Below are 26,513 nucleotides of genomic sequence, written 5' to 3'. Positions count from 1 at the left end.
TTGTTTAAATGGATCCTCCGGTACTTTTGTAGACTTTTTAGCCAGTAGTTCTGAAAGTAGCCCTCACGAGCAAAAACTGTTTACATCACATATGTGCAGAAAACTGTATGTGCACAACTGCCATTTGTTTCGCTCTCTCTCTCACGCCGCTGTGTGTGCATCTTGCTAGCTGTCAGTCATACGGCGAGGGGCCGAAGCTCATTGGTTGCACTCGAATTGCAAGGGGGCTGGCCCACTTGGGGGAAAATGAAGGGGCAATGGCAAAGCTTCCAGAAAAACAGTTGCTTTCAAACTAGGAATTTCATCAGACAGTAATTCTCCTCATAGATTATGCATGTATGAACTACACACTGACACGTCCAGCCCAAAGCGGGAGAGTTAAATAAAAATACTAGTCAGTCACCAAAGTTCCGGAGCATGTCTTTAACTTCCGCTACTGTAAACAAATTGCCATTCGGGAACAATAAAGATATATTGAACTGAAAATGTGGCCCCATCTTATTGTCCTTACCTTCACCATCCAATATGTAGTCCCGTGGGAACATGATGCCACAGCCCATGATGTCACCCTCGATACAGCGAGGACCAAACGGCTCCCCAACCCCACTACCATGGAAGATCTTCCCATCATCTGAGAAAGCGCGGGAGAGAAAGAGAGGGGGAGATAGAGAATGAGAGAGAGGCACAGAAAGAGAGAGAGGGGGAGACATCTTGTCACTGTGTGAGGACTGTTGATGTAAAAAAAAAGGGCTAAATGGGATTTATTTGTTTATTGATAGCTAGATAATCCTACTGTATTATGCTACAATATTTTTGAACTTTCACCAAGAGGGCAACATTCCGAAAAAAACAACATGTTACTAGAAACACCTCCAGTGGGATTTCACATTAAAACTCTTTTTAGGATGTCCATAAGAAAGCAAGGATCATCTAGGTAAACAGCTAGGTAAACAGCTAGGTAAACAGCTAGGTAAACAGCTAGGTACATGTGTTGCACACGATGCTCTAATATTTCCAATCTCATTCTGGATTTCGTGCCATCTATTCAAAATGACATGGTCTACGTTGCACACCGTGTACAGTGATTACCAAGGGTAAATGGTCCTCCGTCCGAATATTCCAGGGACATGATCACTGGAACAAACAGGCCTCTACACCTACATAACACTACTTCAGTATTCTTTCAGTAAAACAAATCCAATCTCTGGTGGAAAAACAACAAAACAAGAAAGAAGTAAAGCACGCACACACACACACACACACACACACACACGTGTGCACACACGAGAGAAAGAGAACAATAAAAAAAGAATGAAAAACACTAAAAAGGTAGCCTGCAGACATGATCCTCCACGGTGCGCTGCGGCTGGTTTCTGGTAAATATTTGTGGAGTTGTCATGGGAGCCGTCCTCGGCTCAGGATACTGTTTAAACAATCTTTATCTGAGATTGTGTGTGTGTGTGTGTGTGTGTGTGTGTGTGTGTCGGACAGGGAGGGAGATGGAGACACTATCATTAGGGCTCCCATGTGGGCCCCTGTCACAACACACACAGCAAACACTGGTTCCACGACGGGGAAAGAGAGGAGGGGGAAGAGAGGAGCAGGAGGAGGAGGAGAGGAGGGGGAAGAGAGGAGGAGGGGGAAGAGAGGAGCAGGAGGAGGAGGAGAGGAGGGCGGCTAAAAATAGCAGTGTGGAGCGTGGATAAAGAAATGGCTCTGGCTGGAGAAGGCAAGGCTTCTGGCACCTGAGACACCAGCTCGCCAGGCCAGGAAATCTGGCTGACACCTGGCTGGAAGACAGCTGAAGACTGGAGGAATGGAGGAAAGGAGGTGTGAACGAGAGAACAGGGCCACTTGGCGTTCATAATAGGAGGGTATGTATGTCTGGAAAACACAGGGGCTTCCCTGAATCCCTCCCTGGCCTGGCCCAGGGAACTTTGACTCAACAACATCTAGAATATGTGCATGGATTTTAACACCACAGCCACTGACCTAGAAGATACATGCAGTAGGTCTTCATTGTTAAAATGTGGCTATGGTGGTTGTAGGGTGTTGTAGGGTGTGGCCTGGGCTAGTTCGGCAAGGCCGTGGTGGTAGGGTAAGGTGGGGCCTGTGCCCGTGACAAAGAAGCAAGGCTGTGGTGGTAAGGTAGGGCGTATGCCAGGTCTGGCTCTGTGGTGGGCCAGAGCCAGCCAGGTTAGGTAGTGCTGGTTGTTGTAGGGAAGGGCATCGTGCTGGTGTTGAGTCAGAGCATGAGTCACTGATGAGGAGTGGCGATAGGGTCGTGCTCTGAAAGCGTAGCGCCTGCCAAGGTGACAGGGTTAATGAGGCTTGGTGAGCTGCTGCCTCACAGGCTGCTACTAACAGGGCACCACAACACGCCACACACACACACACACACACACACACACACACAACAGGGTGCTACGCCTTGGTCCGCTCAGAGCAGAGAAAATGGACCACGGCCCATCGACACAGTCAGCAACATCACACTGTGGCAACACACGGAATGGAGGTTCTCACTGTCTGTGCCAATATCGCAACAGTCACACTTTTGATTGATGTGAGTGAAATGATACGCTGGCAGTCACTTGCCCTCTGGAACGTGAGGAGAACCTAAAAACAGATATGGCTGATTCCCAAATGGCTGACTATTCCCTTTATATGGGCCTCTGGTCAAAGGTAGTGCACTATATATGGAATAGGGTGCGATTCGGGACGCACACATGATCGTGAGCTAAACAGACGACTGAGTTGATAAACCAAACAGATGTACCTTTTCACAGTGTTCCATCTTGGCCCACCACTGTTTTTGTGTCTGTAAAAAAAAGCTAAACAGCAAGAAGTGCCCTCTCTCAAGACTCAGTAAGGCAAAAGACACACATTGAACAATCAGCCTTCCCTATTATTATTGCGTACATAGATACTAGTTTGTCTTGTGTGTGCATATTGTGAAGTTCTGAGCTATTGCGCTGCTGACTGTGCTGAAGGCTTGCTTGGATGGATGGATGGCTGGCTGGCTGGCTGGCGAGGATAACTAAGAGGTTCTAAGAGGCCTCTTGTTCCCTACGTAGTGCACTACTTTTGACCAGATGTAAGGAATAGGGTCACGTTTGGGACACAACCTATGAGGTACTAGGAGTCATGTTGATGTAGACTGAAGGAGCTGGACGGAGCCTGTACGTGAACCCAAGTATGGGAAGGCAAACCTCAGAAACAGTGTGGAAAACCACATATATAATTTTTGTCTCTAACAAATAAGATTAATGGGGAACTGTGCTTGGGCATGCAAATTCTTGTGGAGTCTTCCACACGCCAGCCAAACCAGAGTGGGAGCCCACATACAGAACCCAACGGGACTGACTGTGGTGCCCCAATCCCATCCCTCAGTCAGCACTGGCTGTATCATCTCCAGCCCTCCTAGGGTTGCATCCCAAATAGCGCCCCATTCCCTTTGTAGGGCCCATGAGGGTTCCGGTCAAAAGTAGTGCACTAGGAAATAGGGTGCCATTTGGGATGCAGACTAGGACAGCTAGCAGATTACTCTGGTCAAACGTCATGCACTACACTGTATAGTCATTTGGGAATAGGATGCAGGCTACCTTTGAACCATTTCAGACACACCATCTGGCTGATGCCTTCCAGCCCATCGACGATGATGGATTTAACAACGGGGTCCTTGCGACTGGCCTCTCTGTAGACAACCCTCAGTGCCCCCATGATACATTCCCTCTAGCGCTGATACAGCAGCAGACCTAGCAGCACGTGGTGGCTAATCAACAGTGATAAGTCTTCAGTGACAGATAGCGACGGGATGCCGGAGGCTTTGGGACGGCAGATGCCTGGAGACCGAGCGACAGCAGCAGTCGGCAACAGGGCCTGTCTTCACAAAGGGCCACACTGAGCAGTTATACAACCGTAGCAAGATAACCGCAACTGATTCCTTGATTGGAGAAGGAGAGATCTCTCCCCGAGGAATGAGATATCACCCCCCTTTCTAACCTCAGACGTTTCGCCGTTCTCTTCTTTGTCGCCCTGCGTGATCCTACTCTATCTGCCCTGGCCCCCTCCTGCTGAGATGGTGCCCAGAGATGATGGGTTTGGAACTGTGTGTGTCAGAGAGATGCAAAGGAAACAGTTGTGATCCATCAGAACCCACATACTCAGGGAATGAGCTAACCGGTAAGCAAGACAGGCCAGGAGAGGAGAGAAAGGCAAGACAGAAAACAAGTTAGGAAGAGCACAGAGAAATGTTGATCGAAGAGCACAGAGATATGTTGATCGAAGAGCACAGAGATATGTTGATCGAAGAGCACAGAGATATGTTGACGAAGAGCACAGGGTAATGTTGACGAAGAGCACAGGGTAATGTGATGAAGAGCACCAAGTCTCACCTGCGTGATAAGCCACTGAGCCTTGGCTCCAGCCCGGGTGTCTGTTCTTGGGGTAGTCCTAAAGACAGACACACAAGTTACAATCGCAGCTCACTACACACATTCAAGTCCTCTCTAAAAGACGTAACTTTTCCCCACAGGCCTGCAAAACAAACACTTGTATTGGCTTTTGTGTGTTCCCACATATTTTTTTGTTGTCCAATGTACTCCCCTGGTTCGTCTGTCAGCTGGTTAGTGTTTGTTAAGAGTACTTTTTATATTCTTGCTGATTGTAAATATATAATTTTATTGCTTTGTTATTAATCTGGCTGATTTATTATGTAAAGTGATGGCGTCTGATAAACATTTTCTCCCTCAAATCAAACCAGTGTTTTTTGCCACAGTGGTGCACACTAAAAGTACACATAGAGGATACATATTTTCTATACAGGTTCTCCATGCCAACAGAAACAATAAAAGAGGGCCAAGTAAGGTTTGGATTAGATCAGAGTCAGTGTGACTCACGACTCAGCGAGTTAATCACCAGAGATGTTTTTTGCTCTCTACGGGTTTACTCAAATCTCCACAAGTAGGAGAGCCAACCGTCCACAGCCCAAAGAAGAACACAACTCCTTTTCATTCTGCATAAAAAATAAATAAATTCTGCTGATCATCATCCATGTAGCAGAATTGCTAATAAATAAACCCCTGAAACATGTAACAGGTGTCACGCCCTGACCTGAGTATTCTTTGTTTTCTTTATATATTTTGGTTAGGTCAGGGTGTGACATGGGTGATGTATGTGTTTTTGTACTGTCTAGGGGCTTTGTAGGTTTATGGGGTTGTTTACGATCTAGGTGTTTATGTATGTCTATGGTTGCCAATTAGAGGCAGCTGTTTATCGTTGTCTCTGATTGGGAACCAGCCATCTTCTTTGGGTATTTCGTGGCTTATTGTGGCTTATGTGATGTTGCATGTTTGCACGCAGTATTTATAGCGAACATGTTCATTTTGATATTTTGTTTGTTTATTTAGTGTACTTTGTGTTTGTTTTTATCTATCATTAAAGGGATGTATTCACATCACGCTGTGCTTTGGTCTCCTCAATACGACGATCGTGATTGTTGAAGCAGTTAAGAAAACGAATACAACCCTTTACTTAAATGGACCACACTTCAGTGGAGATGAGTGTACCTCCAGACACAGGCCGTGTCTGAAATCTGGCTTGCCTACTACTTTCTGAAACTGCATACTGCGTACTAATCGCGCTACACACTATTTAGAACGTACTGTTTAGTAAAAACTAATGCAGTAAGCAACAAGTATCAGCATACTAGGCTCATCCTACTGAGAATGTGTCATAGAACGCGGAATTGCGTTGATTCCCGCCGTTCGTTCATTTTGGTACAGCGCGTCCCCTCAGATGATTATCAGCTGTTGTCAAACACACAAGTCTCAGGAGACGATTCTCTTCCTCAATAATGTGCAGCGAATTCTACTAGATGAAAAGTGGCAATGAGTTTGACATCCTGGCATTTAAAGCATACAAAATGTGTGTCACATAATATTTATTAAAAAAAAAAAATTGTACACCCAAAATGCGTAATACTGTACTTAGAATGCAAGTATGGGTATTCGGACAAAGCCACTGTCTAGTGATCTCTACACAGGTGGGAAAGATGCCATGATGGGCCTTCAGTTGGGTCCTAATGGAGAGGCCACAGACAGCTGCTTCATCGGGTCAGATGAGACAGTGAGAGGAAGCCATGGCGGGGTCAGTCTATCCGACAGCCTCACTGAGGGTGGAGGAGAGGTGGAAGAGCAGGAGAAGGAAGCGAGCGAGAGAGCAGAGGAAAGACATGGAGGACCAGCAGGAATGCAGCTCCTGCTCCAAGCCATATCTACTCTCTTTCTTTTCCCGTTTTCAACCACACGCCCTGGAATCTCTCTGGCTGGCCCCGTCTCCAGGATGACAACGCTAAGCTCGGATTGTTTGGGGTTTTGTTCCAGTAGAGGCTATGGACCCTGGTCAAAAGTAGCACACAATATTAGGGAATAGGATGCCATGTAGGACGGAGGCTCTGAGGGTGAAAGCCAAAAGGAGCGCTGGGCTCACTGAATCTGTTCATCTAATTCATATGGATTGTAAAGTGATGGATTTACAGTCAAGTCACAGTGAAACCACAGACCTGTGTCTTAGCACAGTTTAATTCCCAAACCAGTGGATCTCTGCCAGCTACTTGATCATGTTGTTTTCTGACTGGTATGTTTTCTGACATATTATGGTACTCAGTTGAGCAATCACTTTTATTGATTTAAAAACATTTTTTTAAATTAAAATTTAACTAGGCAGGTCAGTTAAGAACAAATTCTTGTTTACAATGACTACCTACCGGGGAACAGTGGATTAATAACTGCCCTGTTCAGGGGCAGAATGACAGATTTGTACTTTTTCAGCTCTGGGATTCAATCCAGCAACCTTTCGGTTACTGACCCAACGCTCTAACCACTAGGCTACCTGCCGCCTCCATTAAAGCAGCAGTAACTTAATTCGAAGCGTATCGTTTGTTCACACACAGCATATCGTGGACGGTATAAATCTGTTAACCCCCGGAACCTCGGTCTACTACTTCACCATGAACTTTGGATCGCAATGTTCTGCAGAAGCCATTAGTCTAAAACTAAGCTGCTTCCAAGAACAACAAAGAGTAGCGTTCTGTCTGTCCATAGCAGACCTCTATCTGATCCTCAGGGGCTTTATCAGTGGCATTGGAGCTAGCCTGCATTTCCACACTGTGACAGAGTCAACAAGCTGGAGCTGCAGAGATGCTGGCCTTCCCTGGCCGGGCCCCTGTTGGATTCATGGAGGCAGATACTCATCTCTCTTCTGAGTCCCCGGCTATAAATATCACCACAGGGATTACTGCAGGAGAAGCCAGGTGAGCGTGTATTTGCCCACAACCCCAGAGAGAGAGAGCTAGAGAGCGCGAGAGAGAGCGAGAGAGTGAGAGAGAGCGAGAGCGCGAGAGAGAGTGTGTAAGGGTAAGGAGTGGTGGTGATGCAGGTTTGTTTGTGTAACCCCTTGTCATCGTGTAAAAACCAACATCGTGAAATACCAGGGCAAAGAGATGGAGATCAGAGATCAGCACTTGATGGGAATGAATAGAACAACAGCCTGTGTGTGTGTGTGTGTGTGTGTGTGTGTGTGTGTGTGTGTGTGTGCCCTGTCTATTATATTGCTGCTACAGTAAACCAGATAGCGAAAGCCAAGGCCCCTGTCTATCAGCTCCTTTGTTCAGCCAGATAGAGTCAACATGTTAAAAGGCTCTGGTTCTGCATCAGGGAGCATTGCAAAGGCAGTGAGGACACAGAGACACAGCCACAGGGATAGGTCAGGCCATAGTAAACACACACACATTAACCTGACCTGGCTGGACCTACTGTATGTGGTACACCAACGATAACCATGCCAAACAAAGAAGAGGACAGTGTCTAGCTTGTGCAGGTGAAATGTCTTTTAAAGCAAGAAAAATAATGCTACAAGGAGCTGTTACAACTGCAGAAGAGCTTCAAAAGTTTCACGTACGGGAAAAAAATAAACGTTGGCTCGCAGTCGGAGCTCCAATTCATCCCAAAGGTGTTTGATGGGGTTGAGGTCAGGGCTCTGTGCGGGCCAGTCAAGTTGTTCCACACTGATCTCGACAAACAATTTCTGTATGGACCTCGCTTTGAGCATGGGGGCATTGTCATGCTGAAACAGAAAAGGGCCTTCCCCAAACTGTTGCCACAAAGGTGGAAGCAAAGAATTGTCTAGAAAATCATTGTATGCTGTAGCATTAAGATTTCACGTCACTGGAACTAAGGGGTCTAGCCCGAACCATGAAAAACAGACCCAGATCCTTATTCCTCCTCCACCAAACTTTACTATGCATTGGGGCAGGTAGCGTTCTTCTGGCATCCGCAAAACCCATATTCGTCCATAGGACTGTCAGATGATGTACAGTTCTTGTGCTGACGTTGAATCCAGAGGCAGTTTTGAACTCGGGTTGGGAGTGTTGCAACTGACAGGCAGACAATTTTTATGCGCTCCGTGCTTCATCCCTCGGCAGTCTCGTTCTGTGAGCTTGTGTGGCTGAGCCATTGTTGCTCCTAGACGTTTCCACTTCGCAATAACAGCACACAATACAGTTGACGGGGGCAGCTCTAGCAGGACAGAAATTTGATGAACTGACTTGCTGGAAAGATGCCATCTTATGGCAGTGGCACAACATTGAAAGTCACTGAGCTCTTCAGTAAGGTCATTTTACTGTCAATGTTTGTCTATGAAGATTGCATGGTGGTGTGCTCAATTTTATAAACCGGTCAGCAACAGGTGTGGCTGAAATAGCTAAATCCACTATTTTAAAAGGGGTGTCCACATACTTCTGCATACATACTGTATGCGGAAATGCTTGTGTGAGTTAAACAGAGAAGTCTACTTTCTTGGGGACCTGAATATTGACTGGTTTTCATCAAGCTGTCCGCTCAAGAGGAAGCTTCTCAATGCCTGTAATCTGGTTCAGTTTTTTATTTTTTTATTTAATTTTTACCCCCTTTTCTCCCTAATTTCGTGGTATCCAATTGTTAGTAGTTAGCGACCTGGTTAGCGTGCACTGCATCCGGCCCGCCACAGGAGTCGCTAGTGCGCAATGAGACAAGGATATCCCTACCGGCCAAACCCTCCCGAACCCGGACAACACTAGGCCAATTGTGCGTCGCCCCATGGACCTCCCAGTCGCGGCCGGATGCAACAGAGCCTGGGCTCGAACCCAGAGTCTCTGGTGGCACAGCTAGCACCGCAATGCAGTGCCCTAGACCACTGCGCCACCCTGGAGGTCCTGGTTCAAGTTTTTAATCAACTAAGTCTGGCTGCACATCTGACTGGAGGACTTACTGCAAATTGAGAAATGATGTGACTAAACTCAACAAAAAGAAGAAACTGTATTATGAAGCCAAGACCAATTACATGAAGAATAATGGAACAACTTTTGATTACTTTAAATGAAATTGTCAGAAATACAAATTCAACTCCATCTTTCATTGAATCAGATGGCTTATACATCACAAAACAATGATGTTGCCAATTATTTTAATGATTACTTCATTGGCAAAGTGGGAAAACTTGGGAAGGAAATGTTAACGAACAGTAGGCAATCGTACTCAAGCATAAAAAAAAGAATAATGAAATTAAAACATTGTAAGTTTGAATTTTGGAAACTTGATTAGAGTCCACCTGTGATAAAATCAAATGACTGGACACGATTTGGTAAGGCACACACCTGCCTATATAGGGTCCCACAGTTGACAGTGAATGTCAGAGCAAAAACCATGCCATGAGGTCAAAGGAACTGCCCGTAGAGCTCCGATACTCGATTGTGTGGGAAGGATACCAAAACATTTCTGCAGCATTAAAGGTCTCCATCATTCTTAAATGGAAGAAGTTTGGAACCACCAAGACTCTCCCTAGAGCTGGTTGCCTGGCCAAACTGAGCAATCGGAGGAGAAGGGCCTTGGTCAGAGAGGAGACCAAGAACCCGATGGTCACTCTGACAGAGCTCCAGACTTCCTGTGTGGAGATGGGAGAACCTTCCAGAAGGACAACCATCTCTGCATTGCTCCACCAATCAGGTCTTTATGGTAGTGGCGCAAGATAGAAGCCTCTCCTCCGTAAAATTAACATGACAGCCCACTTGGAGTTTGCCAAAAGGCACCTAAAGGACTCTCAGACCATGAGAAGCAAGATTCTCTGGTCTGATGAAACCAAGACTGAACTCTTTGGCATGAATGCCAAGCATCACATCTGGAGGAAACCTGGCACCATCCATATAGTGAAACATGGTGGTGACAGCATCATGCTGTGGGGATGATTTTCAGGGGCAGGGACTGCGAGACGAGTCAGGATCGAGGCAAAGATGAACAGCGCAAAGTACAGAAAGATCCTTAATGAAAACCTGCTCCAGAGCGCTCAGGACCTCAAACCGGGGCGAAGGTTCACCTTCCAACAGGACAACGACCCAAAACACACAGTCAAGACAATGCAGGAGGGACAAGTCTCTGAATGTCCTTGTTTTTTTTATGAATTTGCAAACATTTCTAAAAGCCTGTTTTTGCTTTGTAATGGGATATGCAAAGCTGTCAAAGGCAAAGGGTGGCTACTTTGAAGATTCTCAAACATAATATAAATATTTTGATTTGTTTAACACTTGTTTGGTTACTACATGATTCCATGTGTTATTTCATAGTTTATGTCTTAACTATTATTCTACAATGTAGAAAATAGTAAAAAATAAAGACAAACTCTGGAATGAGTAGGTGTGTCCAAACGTTTGACTGGTACTGTACATGGAGGGTACGAAATATTTGGAACATCTTCCTAATATTGAGTTGCACCCCGCCTTTTGCCACCAGAACAGCCTCAATTCGTCAGGGCATGGACTCTACAAGATGTCGAAAGCGTTCCACAGCGATGCTGGGCCATGTTGTCTCCAATGCTTCCTAGAGTTGTGTCAAGTTGGCTTGATATCCTTCGGGTGGTGGATCATTCTTGATATACACAGGAAACTGTTGAGTGTGAAAACTCCAGCAGCGTTGCTGTTCTTGACACACTCAAACCGGTGCACCTACTACCATACCCTGTTCAAAAGGCACTTCAATCTTTTGTCTTGCCAATTCACCCTCTAAAATGACACACATGCCCAATCCATGTCTCAATTGCCTCAATGCTTAAAAATCCTTCATAAACTGTCTACAACACATCACGGCACAACGCCTCTCCCCTATTTGGCGTAGATAGTTTGTGTGTATGCATTGACATGTATGTAGTTCTGTCCTTGAGCTGTTCTTGTCTATTGATGTTCTGTTTCATGTTTTATGTGGACCCCAGGAAGAGTTGCTGCTGCTTTCACTACAGCTAATGGGGATCACAATAAAATACTAAATAACATCATCTATACTGATTGAAGTAGATTTAACCAGTGACATTAATAAGGGATCATAGCTTTCACCGTGTATTCACCTGGTCAGTCTGTCATGGAAAGAGCAAGTGTTCCTAATGTTTTGTACACTCAGTATATGTATACACATACACACACACACACACACACACAAGATGAATTTACACAAGATATACTAAGAATGATATGTACAGCAGTATATATATTTGTGAGCTATATCAAGAATCCAGTATCTAAATAAATAATGTGGTGTGAATAAACAGTAACTAAAATGCAATGTACAGTGCTAGAAATATTAAAATGAGCCGTGTCGAAGAATACATTATTGAAATACACAATACAAAATCCCACGGCAAAATTGTATCTAACATAAATATATACAGTCCATTCGGAAAGTAATCAGACCCCTTGACTTTTTCCACATTTTACATTACAGCCTTATTCTAAAATGGATTGAATATAGTTTTTTTTCTTCTCATCAATCTAAACAAAGTAAAACCAGGTACTCTTTTAAAACTGAAATATATTATATTTACATAAGTATTCAAACCCTTTACTCAGTACTTTGTTGAAGCACCTTTGGCAGCAATTACAGCCTCGATTATGACGCTACAATTTTGGCACACTTGTATTCGGGCAATTTCTCCCATTCTTCTCTGCATATCCATTCAAGTTCTGTCTGGTTGGATGGGGAGCATTGCTGAACTCAATTGGGATCAAGTCCAGTGAACATTCACCCCAGTCTGAGATCCTGAGCGATCTGGAGCAGGTTTTCATAAAAAAAAAAAATCTGTACTTTTCTCCGTTCATCTTTCCCCTTGATCCTAACTAGTCTCCCAGTCCCTGGCGCTAAAAAACATCACCACAGCATGATGCTGCCACCACCATGCTTCACCGTAGGGATGGTGCCAGGTTTCCTCCAGATGTGAATCTTGTTTCTCACGGTCAGAGTCATTTAGGTGCCTTTTGGCAACCTCCAAGTATGCTGTAGTGTGTTTTTACTGAGGAGTGGCTTCCGTCTGTAAAGGCCTAATTGGTGAAGTGCTGCAGAGATGGATGTACTTCTGAAAGGTTCTCCCATCTCCACAGAGGATTTCTGGAGCTCTGTCAGACTAACCATCGGGTTCTTGGTCACCTCCCTGTCCAAGGCCCTTCTCCCCCGATTGCTCAGTTTGGCCGGGCGGCCAGCTCTAGGAAGAGCCTTGGTGATTCCAACTTCTTTAATTTAAGAATGATGGAGGCCACTGTGTTCTTGGGGACCTACAATGCTGCAGACATTTTTTGGTACCTTTCCACAGATCTGTGCCTCAACACAATCCAATCTCGGAGCTCGCCGGACAATTCCTTCGATCTCATGGCTTGGTTTTTGCTCTGACATGCACTGTCAACTGTGTGACCTTATATAGACAGGTGTGTGTGCCTTTCCACATCATGTCCAATCAATTGATTTGACCACAGATGGACTCCAATCAAGTTGTAGAAACACTTCAAGGATGATCAATGGAAAAAGGATACACCTGAGCTCAATTTCAAGTCTCATAGCACATGGTCTGAATACTTAGGTATTTCGGTTTTTTGCTTTTTTATAAATTAGCAAAATATTTCCAAAAACCTATTTTCACTTTCTCATTATGGGGTATTATGTGTAGATTGATGAGGAAAAAAATATAATTTAATCAATTTTAGAATAAAGTTGTAACATAACAAAATGTGGAAAAAGTCAAAGAGGTCTGAATAATTTCCGAATGCACTGTATGTAAATGGTGTGTATAGACAGTATGGTAATAGAAAATGTGTGTACAGCAGTAGGTATACAGGATAAGCCCTGACTTGAATACAGTACATAACACAGGAGGCTGCTGAGAGGAGGATGGCTCATAATAATTGCAGAAATGGAGCAAATGGAATGGCATCAAACACATGGAAACTGTGTGTTTGATGTACACTGAACAAATATATGAACTCAAGATGTAAAAACATGTTTCATCAGCTGCAATAAAAGATCCCAGGAATTTTCCATATGTACAAAGCTTATTTCTCTCAAATTATATGCACAAGTTTGTTTACATCCCTATTCGTGAGCATTTTGCCAAGATAATCCAGCCCCCGGACAGTTGATGAAACTGTGGGTTTGCACAATCAAAGAATTTCTGCACAAACTGTCAGAAACCGTCTCAGTGAAGCTCATCTGGGTGAACGTCGTCCTCACCAAGGTCTTGACCTGACTTCAGTGGGAAAATGTTCACCTTTGGCCACTGGAGAAGTGTGCTCTTTACGGATAAATCCTAGTCCCAATTGTACTGGGCAGGTTTCAATCGTGTGGGCGAACGGTTTGCTGATGTCAACGTTGAGAACAGAGTGCCACATGGTGGCGGTGGGGTTAAGGTATATGGGCAGGCATAAGCTATGGACAACAAACACAATTGCATTTTAAATCGATGGCAATTTAAATGCAGAGATACCGTGGCGAGATCCTGAGGCCCATTGTTGTGCCATTCATCCGCTGCCATCACCTCATGTTTCAGCATGATAATGCACAGCCCCATGTCGCAAGGATCTGTACACAATTCCTGGAAGCTGAAAATGTCCCAGTTCTTCCATGGCCTGCATAATCACCAGACATGTCACCCATTTAGTGATTCTTATCCAGAGCGACTTACAGGACAAATAACGGCAAATGAACAGATTTTCACCTAGTCAGCTCAGGGATTCGAACCAGTGACCTTTCTTTTAACCGCTAGGCTAACTATCGCCCTGACAATTCAAAAGTGGTAAGAGGTTAGGGGTCAATTCTAGGCCAGGTCTGTGTGTCCTCTAATACACTAGTGTGCAGACCCGACCCGAACCGCACTGTGCTGGCTTGGCATTATTCATTTTCCCATTAGCCTTTCACTCACAGCACTCACAGTACCAGAAACTTCAGTGGAGGCTAGTTCAGCTCGCTCAGTGGTGTGAAAAAAAAACATTTTCTGTCACGTCCCATAAGAGAGAAGGCACTCCACGATTCTCACCAAACCATGCCTGTTGGTCGCCCTGCACCTCGATGGCGAGCCCAAAGTCAGCTAGCTTAACCGCCGCCCCCTTCAGCTTACAGGCCAATAGGAGGTTCTCAGGCTGGAGGGGGGCGGAGTCAAAATGGGTTAGTAATAATAATAATAATAATAATAATAATAATAATAATAGCGGTAACAAGACGCTCTGGGTAACCGTTGGCGCTCTGGGTAACAGTTTTGGGGTGCTTTGGTGGGAACTGGAAGCGTGTTCCAGTTCCCACCAATATCCAGCAACTTCTCACAGCTCACAAAGAGAGGTGGGACAACATTCCACAGGCCAAAATCAACAGCCTGATCAAATCTATGTGAAGGAGATGTGAAGGAGATGTGTCACACTGCATGAGGCAAATGGTGGTCACACTAGATACTGACTGGTATTCTGATCCACACCCCAACAGAAGCGCGTATTTGTATTCCCAGTTATGTGAAATCCATAGATTAGAGCCTAATGAATTTATTTCAATGGACCGATTTCCTTGTATAAACTGTAACTCAGTAAAATCTTTGAAATTGTTGCCTGCTGAGTTCGCATTTTTGTTCAGTGTATTTCATACCATTCTACTTATTCTGCTCCAGCCATTACCACAAGCCCATCCTCCCCAATTATGGTGCCACCAACCTCCTGTGGTAAATAGATATAAAGTAGTCAAAGCAGTATGTAAACATTATTAAAGTTACCAATGTTCAATGACTCTGTAAAGTGCCTTCGGAAAGTATTCATACTCCTTGACTTATTCCACATTGTGTTGTGTTACAGCCTGAATAATAAAAAATAAAATGTCTTTCTCTAACACATCTTACACACAATACCCCATAATGACAAAGTTGTTGTGAGGTATTTACAGAACAACTGGTGCTGTGAGATTAGGATAGCAGGACCTGCTTAGACAAAGCAACTGTAACAGTAGAGCAAGGGATCGCAATATATGGGAAAATGAATGGCTGCAGTGTTGCCGTTATAATGAGTACATGATGCATGGAATGCCAAGGCATAAATGTATGAAACGATAAATTCTTATTTGAAATATATGTAGTTCTGTCCTTGTCTATTAATGTTATGTACTGTATATGTAATGTTTTATGTGGATCCCAGGAAGAGTAGCTGTTGCTTTAGCAGTAGCTAATGGGGATCCTAATAAATACACACACAGTGGGGGAGGGGGGCTGAAACAGCCCGCGGGGACGGAAGGAAAAGGGCAGAGGAAAGGGCCGACGGGGAACGGATGGGAACGGAAGGCCAGCCAGCAAGATAACGGCACGCACACGCACACACACGCACGCCATGGCTGCTCAGGCAGGCACCACTGAATGCACCTCGCCGCCCGACTCAGGGCAAGATCTCTCTCCTTGTCCTGCACCTTAGCAACCAACCAGTGTGTATCTCCGGATGAAAGCTGAAGTGCTTCCAAGCAGCACACATACATCTAAACTCTTATCTGCAGAGAGAGGAAGGAGAGCGAGAGTAGAGGTAGCGCCATGTCTAGGAAGGGGAGATCATAGATTACATCTCCCCCCAACACACACATACATAAACAAACATATTAACAATGTGTACCTTTACCTGGTATCTAAAATCATATTGCTGCGGAGCTAAAGCTTCAGTGATTCGATACTTCCCAAACTGGTCATCCGCCTTCTGGCAGGGTTCTAGAACCAACTTTTTCCACTGGTGGCAATAACCTGACCTCTGACCCAAAATGTACCTGCATTCCATACAGAACCAGGCTAATAACATCTATCCATCTTTTAAATTAGCACGCCTTTTACAGTGTTTGACATTCAAGTTAATTTGCCAGGGGCACACTGGGCCAGTGCCAACTGAAAGCTACTGGCCCGAATGAAAGGAATACTGGCCCGCGAAAGCAGATGACCTACAGTACCCTCCACGCACAAAGTTACATTTGAACTTGACAGTATCAGATTTACCTTGATTGTTTGGAGGGAAAGATTAAGTGGTTGCGCAATCTCAAAGGCTGTGTAACCATGGTAAATGTAATAACTTTTCATGTAATAAACCCAGTAAATGCAATAACTTGCCGGTAAACGCAATAAAATGTTGAACAGTAAACCTAACTTACTACATTAACCGCTGGTGAGTAACAACCTTTTCATAAACAATGTAAACAATTCAACCAATCATGCAATAACAAAGTTAAAAAAAATAGTATGTACTACTTCACTCAATTCGATGTGCATACCACCACCTACTGCCAATCACAACAGAGACAAACTCGTGCACATCCTACAGGAATAGTCATACATAGACACTCATTGAAATGCACACACACACTTTATTATTAATCAAGCTTATTATTGTGTTATGCGGTTGTTATGTTATCAGGTAAGCAGCAGCATACCACAATCAATGCCTATGTTTAATTTCCTTTATTTTATCCTCTACTTTGATGGGCATGTGCAAAACCCTTCAATCTACCACTCCATGCAGGGTCAAGTAAATCCTCAGGGTATTTGAATGATTTCAAATCTGGACGGCAGATCTGGTTGGCACCAGGGCAATTGGTGTCAAATTAATATGTTGAGTAAACTTGCCTGAAACCCGAAGACTTGCATTAGCTCCACAAGCTAACCAAGTAGAGGCACACATATTGTTTATATCAACTCAAAAATCTAATCAAATTGTGTCACATGCGCCAAATACAACAGTGAAATGCTTACTTAAAAGCCCTTAAACAACAATGCAGTTAGGAAAATAACAAAAAAAGGTAAGAGAAAAAAATAAAATTATTAAAGAGCAGCAGTATTGAGGTAATTAAGGTAATATGTACATGTAGGTAGAGATATTAAACTGATAACAAAAGAGAGTAGCAGCAGCGTAGAATGGGGTGGGGGGGGCAATGCAAATAGGCTGGGTAGCCATTTGATTAGATGTTCAGGAGTCTTATGGCTTGGGGGTAGAAGCTGTTAAGGTCTAGACTTGGCGCTCCGGTACTGCTTGCGGTACAGTAGCAGAGAAAACAGTCGATGACTAGGGTGGCTGGAGTCTGACAATTTTTAGGACCTTCCTCTGACACCGCCTGGTTTTGAAGTCCTGGATGGCAAGAAGCTTGGCCCCGGTGATGTACTGGGCCGTACGCACTACCCTCTGTAGTGCCTTGCGGTTGGAGGCTGAGCAGTTGCCATACCCGGCAATGATGCAACCTGTCAGAATGCTCTTGATGGTTCAGCTGTAAAACCTTTTGAGGATTTGAGGGCCCATGCCAAATTTTTCAGATTCCTGAGGGGGAATATGTTTTGCTGTGCCCTCTTCACGACTGTCTTGGTGTGCTTGAACCATGTTAGTTTGTTGGTGATGTGGACACCAAGGTACTTGAAGCTCTCAACCTGCTCCACTACAACCCTGTAGATGAGAATGGGGGTGTGCTCAGTCCTCCTTTTTCTGTAGTCCACAATCATCTCCTTTGTCTTGAACACATTGAGGGAGAGGTTGTCCTTGCGCCACACGGTCAGGTCTCTGACCTCCTCCCTATCGGCTGCCTTGTCGTTGTCTGTGATCAGGCCTACCACTGCTGTGTCATCGCCAAACTTAATGATGGTGTTGGAGTCGTGCCTGGCCGTGCAGTCATGAGTGAACAGGGAGTACAGGAGGGGACTGAGCACATACCCCTGAGGGGCCCCAGTGTTGAGGATAAGTGTGGCGGATGTGTTGTTACCTACTCTTACCACCTGGGGGTGGCCCATCCAGAAGTCCAGCATCCAGTTGCAGAGGGAGGTGTTTAGTCCCAGGGTCCTTATCTTAGTGATGAGCTTGGAGGGCACTATGGTGTTGAACGCTGAGCTGTAGTCAATGAATAGCATTCTCACATATGTGTTCCTTTTGTCCAGGTGTGAAAAGGGCAGTGTGGAGTGCAAAAGAGATTGCATCATCTGTGGATCTGTTGGGGCGGTATACAAATTGGAGTGGGTCTAGGGTTTCTGGGATAATGGTTTTGATGTGAGCCATGACCAGCCTTTCAAAGCATTTCATGGCTACAGATGTGAGCGCTACAGGCCGGTAGTCATTTAAGCAGGTTACCTTAGTGTTCTTGGGCACAGGGCCTATGGTGGTCTGCTTGAAACATGTTGGTATTATAGACTCAGACATGGAAGGTTTGAAAATGTCGGCGAAGACACTTGCCAGTTGGTCAGCATATGCTCGGAGTACATGTCCTGGTAATCCGCTTGGCCCTGCGGCTTTGTGAATGTTGACCTGTTTAAAAGGTTTTACTCACATCGGCTGCGGCGAGCGTGATTACAGTTTCAGTGTTACTTGCCACGAAGCGAGCATAGAAGTTATTTAACTTGTCTGGTACGCTCATGTCAATGGGCAGCTCTCGGCTGTGCTTCTCTTTGTGGTCTGTAATAGTTTGCAAGCCAGAGCCGTGTAGTACGATTTGATCTTAGTCCTGTATTGATGCTTTGTCTATTTGATGGTTCGTCTGAGGGCATAGCAGGATTTCTTATAAGCTTCCAGGTTAGAGTCCTGCTCCTTGAAAGTGACAGCTCTACCCTCTAGCTTAGTGCGAATGTTGCCTGTAATCCATGGCTTCTGGTTGGTGTATGTACGTACAATCACTGTGGGGACGACATCATCGATACACTTATTGATGAAGCCAGTGACTGATATGGTGTACTCCTCAATGCCATCAGAAGAATCCCGGAACATATTCCAGTCTGTGCTAACAAAACAGTCCTGTAGTTTAGCATCTGCTTTATCTGACCACTTTTTTGTGCTGCTTCTTGCTTTAATTTTTGCTTGTAAGTAGGAATCGGGAGGATAGAATTATGGTCAGATTTGCTAAATGGAGGGCGAGGGAAAGCTTTGTACATGTGTGTGGAGTAAAGGTGGTCTAGAATTTGCACATTAAACATGCTGATATGAGGTAAAACTGATTTAAGTTTCCCTGCATTAAAGTCCCAGCACTGCCTCTGGATGAGCGTTCTCCTGTTTGCTTATGGCAGCATACAGCTCATTGAGCGCGGTTTTAGTGCCAGCATCGGTCTGTGGTGGTATGTAGACAGCTACGAAAACTCTCTTGGTAAATAGAGTATCTCATGATAAGCTGTAGACCACACCATCTCAGGCGAGCAAAACCTTGAGACTTCCTTAGATATTGTGCACCAGCTTTTGTTTACAAATATACATAGGCCGTTTACAAATATACATACAAACTATCCTGCCGATAGAGTGTATAACTCGTCAGCTGTATGTTAATGTCATCTTTCAGCCACGACTTGGTGAAACATAAGATATTACAGTTTTAATGTCCCGTTGGTAGGATATACATGCTTTCACTTCGTCCCATTTATTTTCCAGCAATGGAATGTTGGCTAACAGTACGGATTGCAAAGGCAGATTAGTCACTCGTCACCTGATCCCCACAAGGCACCCCAATCTCTTTCCGCAAAATCTCTGTTTCTTTCTCCAGCGAATGACGGGGACGAGGGTCTGTTTGGGTGTTTGGAGTATATCCTTCCCGTCCGACTCATCCAATTCGAGGTGAGTAATCGCTGTTCTTATGTCCAGAAGGTCTTTTCGGTCATAAGAGACGGTAGCAGCAACATTATGTACAGAATAAGGTACAACAAAATTGAAAAACCGAACAAAATGGCACTGTTGGTAAAACAGTGCCATCCTCTCCGGCGCCATCTTATGTTTGTTTATGTGTTTATGTAAGTAAAAACATTGATTTTGGTATGTTATTCCATGACTGGTTGAAGTTATTACATTATTAATCAAAATTGTTGTTACTCACCGGTTAATGTAATACGCACTGGTTAATGTAATAACTTATTAAATTTAGCAGGAAAAGTTGTGTTTACCATTCAACTTTTTATTACGTTTACCAGCAAGTTATTACATTTCCCTGGTTGATTACATAAAACATTTAAATGTTATTACAAATAGAAAATGTATTACATTTACCATTGTTACAAGGTGTAATTCAGGGTTTTCCAAACTTTGGTCCTTGTTTTAACAGTCACACCCCTATTTTGCACCAAACAATTTACAGTTTAGGCTACATGTGATGGCAGAGTTTACTAAACAAATGTCCCATGATTGATAGAAATCATCATGATATCATTCTGCCAGCTAAGCCTACGTTGCAGTGAACATTTAATTCAGAAGGTTTTTGGGGAAAGCCTTCAGAAATGTTCATTCAAACATCGCATTATGACTGAATGGTGCATCGCAAAGATTCAACCAAGACACATGGTTGTCGAAGTCTTAATTTAAAGGAAAAAAACAAAAAACAGCAGACACTAGGCCGTCCATGGAATGAGTTTGACATCCTTGCTCTACTGGGTTAGAGTAACTGTACGGTGCCACCAGTCAGTCAACCGGGCCAGGTAGGCAGTCAGTCAACCGGGCCAGGCAGGCAGGCAGGCAGTCAACCGGGCCAGGCAGGCAGGCAGGCAGTCAACCGGGCCAGGCAGGCAGTCAGTCAGACAGAGTGTGTGTGTGTGTGTGCGCGCACATACACGTGCGAGGGTGTGTGTGTTGGGCATCCACTCTGAGACATCTAGCAAGATGCTGTCTGAGTGAAGTAACTGAACCCAACAACATGTAAACAGAGATTAACCAGCCCTTCAATTATCTGCTTTATCACCTCAGTTGTCCTTTGGAGAAGAGAGGCCATAATGTCTCTGTAAACAAACACAGATGCAGAGAGACTGAGGGGGACAAAGTCTTAAGGGGAGGAAATGTTATGGAGTTAGTTATCACTAACAAAATGTCTTCCTTTTTTCAGAGTGGAAGGGAGGAGGAGCAGGTCGGTCTGGTTGGCAGACCTGGATTCAATACTATTTGAAATAATTTAAAATACAGTAGCTATGATTGACCGAGCTTGCCAGTTGCAATGGAACTGATAGACAAGTACCAAAAGAACAAACACAGCTCACTTGGCATTCCAAGCAGGCTAAAGCAAACACTCAAATCATAAAAAATAAAAATAATTTTTTTTTAAATATATTGAACCCAAGTCTGGTTGGTCGGACCCAGTGACCTTGGCCTTAAATCAACCTTCCCTTTCACAAGACAAGACTAGTTTCAGTCTGTCTTCGCCGGTCGGTTCGAGACCTGAGAGTAATTAGTCTCTGTCTACAGTGAGCTATGCCCATGGCCACAGAGAGATCAGAGCGAGCATGACAGAACAGGGCAACTCCACGTAGACCATGCCTTGGGTTGTGGCTGGCGTTCATTACACCTCATGACTGATGTTCCTAGGTCAGACCTACACAGTCAGTCCCAGCCCTTTTCATCCTCTACCGACAGTATGAGCATGGCAAATGGGTGATATAACTCGGTCATTGAGCATCTCTCAGTCTTGGCCTTCCATTGATACCTATGTATATTATGGATACGTCCAAAATGGTATACTATGCACTACTTTTGGCCATAGGGGCAACCTGTATTATTTTTCCTCTGTTCCAGTCTACAATGGTGTAAGACCAGATGTTGCTCGTTGTTTTGATCAGTTCCCGTACAACTGTTTGTTGTGTTAGACTTCAAGGCACACAGGTTATTATGGAAAGTCCAGCAGCTCCTGTTCTGTGCTAACATTAGATGGGAACCGCATGTGCATTCTTTGGAAAATAAGATGAGGGGTTTGAATTCGTCGTGCTAAAATGTCTTGAATTGTTTTTTTCCTCTTCATCACGCACACTGTGTTCTATTCCTACAACAAAGGTGTTGAATAATGAGGGATGTATGTATTTACGGTGCATTCGAAAGTATTCAGACCCCTTCCCTTTTCAGTACTGACTTACCACTCATGTATTTTGCAAATAAGTAGAAGACGTATTATTGAGTAGAACTTGTAAGGTAGTCATGAATAGTAAGTTCTTTTTTTTTCATGAGGCTGTGGCAAAATACTGCCATCTGATGGCGACTAGAATCAATTGCATAATAGGAACTACTTAAAATTGATGGTCCTTGAAAATAAATATTAGGGCTTGAAAAAGTAATTGAAAGTCCTTGAATTTGACTTGCCACTGTCTGTGCGAACCCTGTACTGTACCTAAATGTGTTATACGATTGTACTATTACTTCCTCAACATCAAAACAAGCAGAATCTGATTAAATAAATGCCACCTATACTTCTCTGTAGTGCTGATGGTTAAAAACTGCATACAGAGTTATGAATGCTTACCCTTAGGCTATGGCCAGACAGAGACTTTGTCTCAGAAAATTACAGATTGAGCCAATGTTATAATTTTTACCCACTTTCTCGATTATGATCTTGTATCATTGCTGCAACTCCCCAATGGGCTCATGAGGCTAAGGTCGAGTCATGCGTCCTCCGAAACATGACCAGCTAAGCCGTGCTTCTAACACCAGCTTGATTAACCCAGAAGCCAGCTGCACCAATGTGTCTGAGGAAACACTGTTCAACTGACGACCATTGTCAGCCTACAGGCGCCCGGCACCGCCACAAGGAGTCGCTAGATCATGAGGAGCCAAGTAAAGCCCCAGCCTGTAGTGATGCTGCAACACTGCCTTAGACTGCTGCGCCACTCGGGAGGCCAGAACCAAATGGTTTTTCAATGGGAGTCATTTGTTGACAGATGGACAACGGAGATCATTGCCAAACACACACGCAACTCTTCCGGAAATAGTTAGCTAACTTTTGACAAACATTGACAATTGATGAACGCATGTGATCTCATCTGTCTCTGTGTGGTCGTAAGTTTACTGATGTGCAATTGTACAGTGCTTACCCTTCTGGCCAGGCCCAGGGCGATGTAGCACTTCTCTCCAGCGTCCACTATCTCCACCTCAAAGTAGTGGCAGCGTGTGCTGAGGGGCTGCCTGGCCTGGGCTAGACCCACGTCCAGGATGCTCTTCCCCTTCCCAACGTACTCCAGGAGCTGCTAAAGTGTGTGGGGGGGAGGGGAAATAGGGTCAGTATTCAAATACAATATACTGTAGTTTTGACTAAGTTGGCCTTTCGCGAACATGTTGGAGTACTCAAAAGACAGATACACCTAAAGTCGGGCATACTCTACACGATTTTGGCCTCGATTTAGTTGTCCCAGACGGTAGACAAAATCCACATTGTTGCCTATTCGGGGCCCGCGGCCGTCACCGACGTTCATTTAACGTGAGTGTGTCAGAGACGCAGTCTAAGGTCTACCGATCACATCTTTGAGCCGTCCCAGACGTCCCGATATTTTCAAACATGTTTGATTTTAAAATCGGCACAAAAATCTGCTATGCTCTTGTAGTGTGAGATGTGCAACGACAAGTTTTGAGAAAGGTGATCAGCAATAGCCAATGAGAGTTTGCCAGAGAAGATGCCAGTGAGATGATGGTGTTGTATCGCATCGCCCAGAATGTGTAGACTCTCGAAGCAGGAGCCATGACTACTACTGGTAGCCGATGCATTTGTACTTGCAACCAGTGTCAAATTGTCACAGCTTTGTAGTTCACAAGCAATGCTGTTCAATTGAAAATGTATTGGCTAGATATTTCAACTCTGCATGGCAAGCATGAATGTTTGAGGCTCGTTTGAGCTACAGCTCGTTCTAGCTACGTTAACAATCTAATCACATCACCTTGTTTTCGCGAGACAGCGTGATATCGAGAACCCTCACGACCAAGTGTTAGGATTTTGGAAGTCGTGTAGTGTATGCCCGACATAAGGAGGAACTCACCAAGTACAGACAAGCAAATGTACTAAATAGGGAATTGGGTTCCATTTTGGGACACAGCCATGCAGTCATACTCCCACTGTAACAGGCACGCCCAGGTTGATCATGCGTAAATAGTCTCGCCAAATATTCCACTGATTGAACATTATAATAACTTCTCCATGGAAGGCTTAACAGATCCTATAGGAAAAACACATTACTAAGCCTCAGAAGAACAGGTTTCTATGGGAAGGGCAAGTAGGTGGGCAGCTAGGCAACCAAGTGCTGCTCCTATTTTTCCATCCAGTGTGTCATAGAGAATAGAGAGACCGAAGGAACACCTTCAGTTTGAAGTGGAAGAGAAAAGATGACAGACAAAGTGGGGGTGAACTCCTCTAATAAGCTTGTGACAACACCTGGGTGCGTTACGGTAATGGGCCTAAAGCGGTTTAGAGTTATACTTCAAAAGGAAAGGTTTCCCTCAATTAAATGATGAACGTTGCCTGGTTATCCATCCAGTGGAAATAAATAACTTCCTAACTAGGTCTCAGTCAAGAAAATAGAGTTCTCTGTCAATTATTCTGTGACAGATTGAATGAAGGACCAATCCAGGTACAGTGTTCCTTACAGTACTTGGGCATACTACCTCACACCCAAAATACATACTCCTTACACCAGCAATATCAAGTGAGAAAGGACAAACACAAGCCAGGACCAACTTTGTCAAACTCCACTCTCAACGTGAAAACTGTCAACAATATATTCTGGAGTGGACCCTTGAGACAGCGTTTTCCATCCCTAATCAACAAAAACACAAAATGATGGAATTTATTGTAGAAGAATGGTGTCGCATCCCTACAATAAAGTTCCAGACACTTGTAGAATCTCTGCCAAGGTGCATTGAAGCCGTTCTGGCTCGTGGTGGCCCAACGCATTACGACACTGTCGGTGTTACCTTTATTTTGGCAGTTACCTGTATAATACTGCTGACGACCAAGATGCTACAGTCTGGAAGGGAATCTGCACATGAAAGCTATATTTAAAGTGGACAGGGATCGTGAAAGTTGATCATCTGAAAAATGTGAATTTATTGGCAAATACCTTTAATCTTCCAAGTCACAATCTGGTTATTGCACGTCCTAAAACTCAGACATGAAAGACATATAGTCAGGCATCTGACAAAAAAAAAAAATCTTCCCTTTAAAAGAACACAATCCATTCCATTACTGTCTCTGTCTGGCCAGCTACAAAAAAAAATGAGTGCCCTGTCTTGTCTTGTGTCCTCAACTCACAGGCCTGCCCTACATTAATGGGTACCCACTTCTTTACAATCTTGTTTTTTAGACTGTCCTTTCTTGTTCTCTCGCTGCCATCTTATCCTTCTCCTCAACCTCTTCAACTTTCATGCCTGGACAGTAGCTGTTATTTTGAGGGGGAGAGGGAGTTGCAGCGAGTGTGTTGTCACACCTTCCCGCCTCTGTGATGCTGAGTAATGGAGAGAGAGAGAAAGAGAGGTAGAGAGAGCGAGAGAGAGGTTTTTAATCAGCTCTCCCTCCCAGCAGCTTGGAACATGCTTCAATGAGAGTGCTGACAGATGCCTGCAGTCATTCTCTCTGCTCTCCCTTTCACTCTCTCTCACTCTCCATCTCTTGCCTTTCTCCTTCTCTCTCTGATCATGGCACCATCCGGGGTGGTGGTGTCAGGGCTGGTGGTAGGGGTAAGTTGTGTGTGTGTGTGTGTGGTTGGGGGAGGAGGGGGGGGGTATTTCCTGTCACTCCTGGAGGCATTTGGAAGAAACATAGGAGATTAGAGGGCCTCTCCCTCCCAACCAGCCCGCTTGGGCTTGGTACCTGTTTGGCTGCCACTGTGTGCTGCCTGTGTAAAATGTTCTACTGCACCCCAAAATGGCACCATATTCCCTATTTAATGCACTACTTTGACAACGGTCCAGGGCTCTGGTCAAAAGTAGTAACTACACTAAATAGGGAATAGGGTGCAATTCATGAATCAGACGATTACTCACCAGTTGCCTACCAAATTACCTATCCATCAATCATACAGCCAATTTATCCCAAATAAACTAGAAGAGGATCATGACTATTTACATAGACAAGGCCCACCCTCCCTTTTGTTTTTACACTGCTGCTATTTTTGTACTATTTCTACTTTATTTAGTAAATATCCTCTAACCTCTGTCTTTAACTGCATTGTTAGTTAAGGGCATTTCACGGTAAGGTTTACACCCGTTTTATTCAGAACAAGTGACAAATAAAAATGGATTTGACTGACCAAAACACAACCATCATGTTGACACAGACCATTGATAGCCTTCTATCAGTAGTGTTGGGTATGGCCAAAAAGCTGGCACGCAGGCCGCGCCGTCTGTGCTGAAGCAATACAGCAGCACCTGAAAGTGTGTAATTGAAACTGAGTCAACATACCGCAGAATCAAAACACTCCAAAAA

General features: G+C 44.4%; 1 protein-coding gene across 5 annotated transcripts in view; it reads right to left on the bottom strand.

Annotated features, from left to right (window-relative positions):
* The window catches only part of spryd3 (SPRY domain containing 3), an 84,770-nt gene that overhangs the window by 7,888 nt on the left and 50,369 nt on the right, over positions 1 to 26,513 (bottom strand). For 2 of the 5 annotated variants that reach the window (XM_064957520.1, XM_064957522.1), the window contains exons 7-9: positions 23,137 to 23,289; positions 4,395 to 4,452; positions 512 to 631 (exon numbers count right to left, since the gene is read on the bottom strand). In XM_064957520.1, the coding sequence (XP_064813592.1) occupies positions 512 to 631; positions 4,395 to 4,452; positions 23,137 to 23,289 (331 nt within the window). The remainder of the gene's footprint in view (positions 1 to 511; positions 632 to 4,394; positions 4,453 to 23,136; positions 23,290 to 26,513) is intronic. The other 3 variants (XM_064957521.1, XM_064957523.1, XM_064957524.1) reach the window with 2 other exon arrangements.

Source organism: Oncorhynchus masou, chromosome 33 (genome assembly GCF_036934945.1).
Source record: "Oncorhynchus masou masou isolate Uvic2021 chromosome 33, UVic_Omas_1.1, whole genome shotgun sequence".
NCBI lineage: Eukaryota > Metazoa > Chordata > Actinopteri > Salmoniformes > Salmonidae > Oncorhynchus > Oncorhynchus masou.
Note: the sequence above shows the minus strand (reverse complement) of the source record. Positions and strands in the feature narration are given on the sequence as shown.